Here is an 8670-nt window from a genome sequence, read left to right as displayed (position 1 = left end):
ATAATCCGTCCAACACGAAAGATGAGAAAACACTCTGTTATCGTACCATTGTGCAAAAAGGTAGGTCCCGCCGCCCAACGGCCCCCTAGGCCTGATCCCACAGAAATCCTAGGAAGAAGTAAATCAGCGGTGAATACTGGCCCGATTAAAACATGGTGTCTCCGGAATTTAACACAGCCGGCCCAGATTATTCATCCAGTGCACATCCGTGGACCTTCGACCCTACAATTTATTGTACAAGGATGTCACGTCTTAACCGGTTGATCCAGCCCGCGGGGGCATGTTATCGTACCATTGCTTTGAGGGAGTGAGGGTGAATGGTGTGATCATGGCCGATGACACTATCTACCACTTGTACCTCGGTTTTATTTTATTTTTTTCTTAAATATATTTGTAACAATTATATTTTTATAATATAATATTAAGCAATATTAATTTTTAAAAAAAAATCTAACATTTTTAGAAAAAAAATGGAATGATGTTCGATGATAATATGAAGAGAGAGAGAGAGAAAATAGCCTATTGACCTTTCCCAAGAACACAAAAAGAAGAGCAGCAACGTATCTAAACCATGTTCATCACTTAGCTCTGACATTGCTTACATGGTACACAGCAGTGCCAACAAAGGCCGATGGCATGAAACAAAAACGCCAGTCCTCCATCACGTGTATCATACAAATGATTCAAAAATCTTGCAAACTAACACTTTTAGACATGCACAAACTGCTAGGCTCAAGAACAAAATTCAGTGTGTTTCTAGTTTTGCTTCCAATATGCCATGGGGTCGATGACCGCACATAGGCATGCAGATGTGGTTCTTCAACGTTCTGCGACCTAGATTTTGCTTCTGGATCGTAACGGATGTTGATCGTTAAGCAATGCCAGCGTCTTCCAAAAGGTGGTAGTTTCCAGCATCCTGTGCCAGTGCTTAAGAAAACTAATGGCGAGATCCAGTTAAAGAATGGTTTTTCAATCATGAAAGAATAACTAAAGGTTGGTATGCACACTGCAAATCAAATGTTACCTTTTTTCAAATTGAGGTCGGGCAATCAACTTTCATCGTTCGAGGAATCTGAGCTAGAACTACCGTCCACACGTCGATCTTTGATCGCCGGAAAAAGCAGCAGCTTTGGACTGGGCATGGGTGATGACGACGAGTTTTCACGAGTCGGAGCTGGCTGCTTCACTTTCCTTGGTGTTTCTCTAACTTCTTTGCATGCCTTTTCCAAAATCAGAAGAAAGTCTCGTACGATTACAAACAATCGTAGCCCCTCGTCCTTGGCTGAATTCCCATGGAAAAAGTCGATGGTTTTCTTCACCAAAGATCTTATTCTCTTGTCCTCCTCTGAAATGAAAGTGATTTCAGTTTCAACCTCCGAGGAGAACTTCTTTAGCGTGTTATGAAACCCACTTTCTTCCTCGAGACTCTTCATGCTTGTATTTAGGAATTCCTTCGTCTTTGATAATCTGTGGTTAAGGCTTGCTACCAACGATGTCAATGCATCAGCGTCCAGACCTGCAGCTTTCTTGACATTTTGAAGTTCATCTCCGACGCCTGAAACAACTTTGAGACCAAGTTTACGGAAGTAGTCTTCGGATTCGTGGAGTGAATCATCAGAAAGATCGCTGGAATGGACACTAGAGATGCTCCCACTTCGCTCCCTTGCCTGGCGAACAGCACGCACCCCTTCTGATCGGATTATCTCTTGGACAACAAAATGCAACAGTGTTGTCTTGCCATCAGTTCCTTTGACATCTGAAAGCTTCAAGAGTGTATCGAGCTTGAATGCTTGTGCTCCCCCACGGAAGGTACCATCATTCATACGATTGCCAGTTTTAAGAACAGCTTCTAATAGCTTCAAGAACAGACGATTATTTTTTAACTCTCCACAAGCCATCTGAAAATAATAGATGGGGTAAAAAAAAAAGAACATGTGATTCGAATGACCTATACAAATAGTAATAGATAAGTAGGAAAAAACAATTATATGATGATATAATCAACATGAGTGGTATTCTTGAGAAGTCTTTTAAGTTTATTTTTATAATTTCACTGATGAAAAGAAACTCATTAGACGATTGACTGATACTGCTCAACTATGGAACATAACCACGACTGTAAAGAAAAACCAAAGGTTTGCGTGTTTGAAAATTTGTTGTTAAATTTTAATAGAAGGAATGATAAGCACAAATAATGGTAGCTTTACAAGTTTATAAACACTAGCATAAACATCATTAAGTCATATAAGCTAGCAAAAATGATAGATTAACATACTAAAATATTTGTATCAAGACAAGCAACCTTATAAAGTACTACAAACTAGGGGTGTAAATGAGTCAAGCCGTTCACGAGCTGCTCGGTCAAAGCTCGACTTGAGCTCGGAGTTGACCGAGCTCGACTCGAGCTCGAGCCGGCTCGTTTAATATTCGAGCCAATCTCGAGCCCATTTAATACTAGCTCGAAGGCTCGTCGAGCCTGTTTGAGCTCGGCTAATTTAATATTTTAATATTTAAAATAATTACTACTTTAAAGTTAAGTAATAAGTTGAGGAGGTGTTTGTGGCTAGAGTGTTTCATAAGATTGTTAGAGGTTGAAGGTTCGAATCCCAGCTTGTGCACACTTGTTTTTACATTTAAGTTCACTGTTTTCGAACCGAGCTCGAACCCATGATTAAATGGTCGAGCCGAGCTCGAGCTCGAGCTCAAATTCAGAAACTCGCTCGAGTCGACCCAAGCTCAAGCTCGGCTCGACTCATTTGCAGCCCTACTACAAACAACTAAATGAGAAAACTAAAAAAAATAATTGCATTAATGAAATAATAGAGGTAGACATATTATAGCTTATATCCAATATCTCCTTGAAGCATTTTTGGAAACTTAGTTATCACACACATGTAATAAAACTTCAAAAGCATAGCAGACGCAAAAGGATGTCATTTTGTGTGGTTCAAGGTCATCATTGAATGTAACCAAACTGAAGTTTAGTTAAAGAATTCTCCAATACAAGTTTACCGATATATACATGTTCAACATGAGTATAAGCACATATACTAAGTTTTTTTTTTTTATGTATCTTCACCTGGTCATGTTGCTCTAGGCAATCTTGGGATTCAACAAACAACTATTTTGTAATATGACATCTGAATAGTACAAGAGATATTACCTCTAGTATAGAGAATGACTGCTTGACATTTAAAACATCTTCTGGCAGAGAAGCCTTGAAAAGTAGTACATCTACTCGTTGGAAAGCAAAAGGAATTTCCAGTAAAGCCTTCAAGAACTGTTCTGCTAAAGCAAGTTCAGAGGGATCTCCTGTATACAATCGAAGCTTCAGCTCTTCATCAACTGTAGGAGCCATCTTGAGCAATGTTTGGAGTAACTCCACAGAAAGCTCATTTCCTTCTTTAGAAAAAAAAAACAGATAACGCATCACAATGGATAACAAAGTTCAAATTTTTAAGGTACATGTCAAAAACCTTGTAAGGTTAAAAAGAGAACATTCAAGTTATAGTCTGTACAAGGTGAAAGATAATTCACAAGAGCAAAAAATCAAATGAAAAGATGTAAGAATAGAAGAAGTGATCTTAGGGAAATGGTTAATAAAGGGAATCAAAAACATTTGTGTCACTTCATTGCAGGCATTTTGGGTGTTGAAATATGTATTTCGGCAGCCAAAAACATCATGCTAGGGCTGTAGGTCAAAGACAAACTTTGACTTCAGAAAGCACAGATTCAAGGACTATAGAAAAGATTGTTTATCACACATACACACATTTGCACGGACACACAAAAAAAAGTTGCCAAAAGTTTATATGTAGAATATGTTTCAAGTCTATCTAATTTAACTACTCTAATTCCCTCTACCCCTTTCAACTTCCACTATAATCCATTCAACTGTGCTAACTATAAATCCATTATTGACTTTGAAAACGCCCATTCTATGTCAACTGATTCTCTTTCATATTATCATCTAGTGAAATTTTACTTGCTCTCCAGATATCATTACTTTTGTCTTCTAATAGCCCCATGCATTCATCTTACCAAGCAAACGAACAAACAATTTTTCAAAAAAAAAAAACAAATTCAAGCTTTGCAAGTCACCACCATAAGAGGACAAATTTTTTCAACAGATCCAAATTGCTCAAGAAAATTTTGTTGTAGGAGGATTTTATTTATTATTCAAAGCTAGTTAAAGTATAAATCCCTACCAGCCTCATAAACACTAAACCAGGTGCAAAATGTACCTATACATTGGCATAAAATGTTCTTGAAGACAATTTTCTATTTAATTTCAAGTGTACCTCCTTCCAAGAGCGCACCACGGACTACTACTATTTTCACATTCAGAGCCTTCAATGAAATTGCCAAATTTTGGGATTTCTTGGCATCAAGTATTCGAGCAAACTGAACGGGGACCTTTGATGATAACTCCTTCCCAACAATTTTCGAGTTATTAACAGGTGTATAGCCAAATAGACTTTCAATCATCTCTTCATCAAACCTAAATATGAAACATCAGTATAAGATTACACGAAGGATCAAAACATAAGTTACCAAGGAGCATACTGGAAAGAACCAGACTGAAGCTGGTCCCACACCATTGATTGATCAGAGTTTGCATGAACTTTATCCCAAAAGAATGGCTTCAATTTTGTTTTTGGTGCTTGGTTGCTTGATGAAGTATGTTTTAGTCCAAGTGGGGCTGGCCGTGGCACTCTTGCGTTTGGGGGTGGTGGAAGGGGAGCAGTAGAAGAGTTTGGTGGAGGCGAAGGGGTACCAACTTTTTTGTTGGGTGGTGGTGGTGGTGGCGGCGACCTAGCAACTGGATCGTCCTTTTGAACTGGAGGAGCCACTGCAGGCAGTGGTGGAGGTCCTGGAGGTTGTGGAGGTCCTGGAGGTTGTGGAGGTCCTGAAGCTCGCGGAGGGGATTGTTCAGATGGACCTTGTGGATGTCCTTGACATTGTGGAAATCCAGGAGGTGGTGGAATACCGGAAGGTGGTGGTGGTGGTGGTGGATGACCAGAAGGTGATGGTGGTGGTGGTGGTGGTGGTGGATGACCAGAAGGTGGTGGTGGTTGTGGTGGTGGTGGTTGTGGTGGTGATGGTGGATGACCAGAAGGTGGTGGTTGTGGTGGTGATGGTGGATGACCAGAAGGTGGTGGTTGTGGTGGTGATGGTGGATGACCAGAAGGTGGTGGCGGTGGTGGTTGTGGTGGCGATGGTGGATGACCACTAGGTGGTGGTTGTGGTGGTGGTGGTGGTGGATGACCAGAAGGTGGTGGTGGTGGTGGTGGATGACCAGAAGGTGATGGTGGAGGTGGTGGTGGTGGTGGTGGTGGAGGAGTTTGTGGAGGTTGCTGGGTTACAGCTGTAGTAGATGGAGGTGCAAGTGATTGTGGTGGTGATGGCTGCCCTTCTTGAGTTTGTGGAAGTTGTGAAGGTACATTTGTAGGCACACTAGAGGGATCTATTAATGAATTGGAAAATCTTGAGTCTTCAGTTGAGTCAACATTCAAGGAAGCATTATCATGTTTTGGTTCGGATTTATGGGATGAAACTTCCAACTTATTCTTCCCTTTTAAGCTTACTAAGCTTGTAGGGCTTTGTGGAGAACCTGGAACCATAATAAAAAGAAATCAGCCGTTGAGCTTTGTGGTCACAGCCAAAAGTACAAAGCAAATGAACTTCCATACCAGAGAGGTCACTCAAACTATGACTTAGGAGTGGACTGTCATCTCTTAAGCTAGAACGTAAAAAAATCTTTTTCTTACGGCATTTGTAATATATGATGAAGAGAATTACTGCAAAAAAAGATGTCCCAGTTACGCTTAAAACAACTGCAAGAAAAATGGTCTCGTTGATGGTCTCTTGTGTCTCTGGTGGCAAATTTTCTTCTGCACTCATGCTAAATTTTGATGAAGAGGATATGTGACCATGAGTTGGAAGTACATCAGGAGTTTGTCTCCTTGCAGGAACTGGGGGAGGGGAAGGCAATGGATCAAATCCATTTGCAGTATATGGTGATGCAGCTGAAGCATGAGAAACAGGTGCACCGGCTGTTGCAGATTGACCAGAAAGATTCCGTCTTGAAGGATGTCCAAGTAAGTGGCCAAGATAACAAGAATACAAGTTCTTATAGCCATTCTCTTCTAGTGAACTAAGAGCTTGGTGGCTCTGTTTTCTCAAACTTTCAAGATAGTGTGGAAGATGTGAACATAGAGAAGTTGCAGCTTCATCTTGGGCATCTCCTGTCGGTGAACGAGCTTTTACATAGATATGCTTAGAATCTTTGACAAAGGCCTCCAAAAGAGGTAATCGACAATTGTTAATAATCTCATTTATATCTTCCAATTGCAGACCACAATCAAGCAACATTTTTTCTATCTGTCATAATTGTAAATCATCAGCATCAAATATCTATAGTGAGATTATTGGATCAGTAGAAAATCATATGACACATTCATTGAGATGGATGTCACACAACTGGCATCTCTTTTTGTTATCAGGGGCTGAAAAAATCCTGAAGATTCCTTCTGGGTTTTGATTGTAGGAGAAATCCAATTCTCAAATGTAAATAATTACCAACAGAGAAAATTAAATGGCACACAGATATGATATTAGTGTAGAATATCCCTGAATAGTTACTTGTATGTCCACATAAACAATATCCCTGAATAGTTATAGTGGCTTGTTGAAGGTACACACTGTAATTGATTTGAAGCACACAGACCGCACCTCGCCTAACTATACTTCTAATCTATTGACAATAATCCAAGCACACAATGACTAGATGTCAACTAGAGTTTATAATTAATTTTAAAGGACAAAACAAATATGATGTGGCTTAATGGTAGCTCAAATGAGACATATTAACTATAGATGAAGTTTCAAGATGACATGCTGACTGACAGCTTATACCGTTTCCAGACAAAAAACTAGAAAATCATAAATTGATAGACAACAAACTTCTTCACAATGAAGCATCATCATCATATCAAGTTAAAGTTTATAGAAGAGCTATGCTTTCTAAACTATAATTCTAGTTATAATTCAACAAAGAATATGAATCATAGAAACATGAAAATGGCATTGAAGCCTTCTTCTTACCATATAATGAGTCAAACTGAAGAACTGTAATTGTCTCCCTGCTGACAGTTGTGGAACAATAACCAGAAACAAAATCATACATCCAACAATCATACCATTCCTGCTTAAGGCCATCATCTCTCTGATACAGCCTGTACATATATGCTACCATTCTCATGACATAAGTTTGTCCTTGCCGAATAGCTCTCAGAATATCACCTATGCCTTACACAGAAGATCAGTTGACGTCCTTCCTTGAAGTAAGAAATCTCTCAGTCATGATCCTAATGTCCAGAACCAAGAATCATCTGAAGTTACCCGTGAATGGATAGATACTAATCACGCAGAATCATAAGCTTGAGCTATCGTATGATAAAACCATATGGTCACTTTTCATAAATATTATTTCGATGTTCTCCTGTTGAATGGATAGATTCCAAAAGGCCAATGCCAGAAAGAAAGCATCAGAAATCCGCAACTGGAGACGACCAACGCCTGAACGCCTAACTAGGAATCAAAAGGCGCCAAAGATGGATTCTTTCTCTTCCGTGAAGGCGCAAAAGATCCAAACCTATAACGCACGGCTCGAATTACCGAAAAGGAGAGGCATCCCCAAACCCTAAAGAAGAAATCCAAACCACGAAATGTGCCAAAATTCAACAAACACCGAGGCCTAGCATGTCATTGAGGTGGAACGCAAGGGATCTCGTTCCTTGCCTGAGGCCTCTCTGCCCCCCTTTTGGTTGGCTGACTGGCCTCCAAGGACGAACTTTGTGACAAAATGAGAGCTGAGCGGAAGGAAAAGGAGCTCTTTTGTGGACGAAGACGGCCGAATGGAGGATTGCGACGAGCAATTTCTCTATCCTCGATGCTTCTTCCTCCTCTGGCGTGTTGAACTTCGGGTTAGGGAGGAAGCGAGGAAACGAGGAGACCGGAGGGCGGAAGACGCTCGAGGGAGAAATTAGCGCGGCCTTTTGTTGGCTATTGATATATTTATTAATTTATCACCGCACCGATTACAACTCTATTATTTTTCTTTATTTTTTTTTCCAAAAAATAAAGGTCAAAATTATGTGGTCTATTTTATTTTTATTTTAAAAGTAATCTTATTTTCACTGTTGATAATTGTAAGTAATTATGGTCAAATTACTTTATATTATAATAAAACTATTATGTGCAGCGACTTTAATAAAAACTACTGTAATAGAATTAAATTTGAGTAAAATCAAAAGGCCATTCAAAATTATTTAAATACTCAAAAAGATTTTTTTATTTTAAGAGTGGTGCTTGGATAGATTTTGTGACTATATATATAATATATATCTATGGGTCACGATAAAATTGTGAATATATTAAATCATAGTCTGTTAGAAATCTATAGTTAAAAAACTCATAACAGCTTGTTATTTAAAGTCTTTTAAGACACAAAAAGATTTTTAATTTTTTATTATCTTTTAAATTATTTTATAATTTAGATTATTTTTATCTTTTATTTATTATTATTATTATTTAGATTATATTATTAATTTATTTATATATAAACAATATTTTTAAATATATTTTTTAAATTATTAATAATGTACC

General features: G+C 38.7%; 1 protein-coding gene across 4 annotated transcripts; it reads right to left on the bottom strand.

The window, feature by feature from the left end:
• Positions 1-561: 561 nt before the first annotated feature.
• On the bottom strand, positions 562-8073 carry LOC122010048 (formin-like protein 3). 4 transcript variants are annotated; one of them, XM_042566419.1, is made up of 7 exons: positions 7108-8073; positions 5694-6384; positions 4567-5614; positions 4302-4501; positions 3164-3402; positions 1025-1898; positions 562-916 (listed from the first exon to the last, which is right to left on the bottom strand). In XM_042566419.1, exons 1-6 carry the CDS (start codon positions 7222-7224, stop codon positions 1050-1052), a joined length of 3144 nt encoding a protein of 1047 aa, XP_042422353.1. In that variant the 5' UTR covers positions 7225-8073; the 3' UTR covers positions 562-916; positions 1025-1049. The 4 variants fall into 4 exon arrangements, with proteins under 4 accessions (XP_042422353.1, XP_042422355.1, XP_042422354.1 ...); XM_042566421.1 differs by having other exon boundaries at positions 562-937; positions 1025-1856; XM_042566420.1 differs by having other exon boundaries at positions 562-937; positions 3164-3399.
• Positions 8074-8670: the final 597 nt, after the last annotated feature.

The sequence above is a fragment of the Zingiber officinale genome, chromosome 8A (assembly GCF_018446385.1).
Source record: "Zingiber officinale cultivar Zhangliang chromosome 8A, Zo_v1.1, whole genome shotgun sequence".
Taxonomy (NCBI): domain Eukaryota; kingdom Viridiplantae; phylum Streptophyta; class Magnoliopsida; order Zingiberales; family Zingiberaceae; genus Zingiber; species Zingiber officinale.
The sequence above is the reverse complement of the archived record's forward strand: the minus strand, read 5'-3'. Positions and strand labels throughout refer to the sequence as shown.

What these genes read in the sequence shown, in the direction of transcription:
- LOC122010048 (XM_042566419.1), bottom strand. Translation starts at nt 7,224, where the DNA reads ATGATGGCCTTAAGCAGGAATGGTATGATTGTTGGATGTATGATTTTG. An exon ending in TCAGTTTGACTCATTATATG is followed by an intron (nt 6,385 to 7,107) that starts GTAAGAAGAAGG and finishes CAATTATGACAG; the next exon opens with ATAGAAAAAATGTTGCTTGA. An exon ending in CTTCAGTCTGGTTCTTTCCA is followed by an intron (nt 4,502 to 4,566) that starts GTATGCTCCTTG and finishes TTTCATATTTAG; the next exon opens with GTTTGATGAAGAGATGATTG.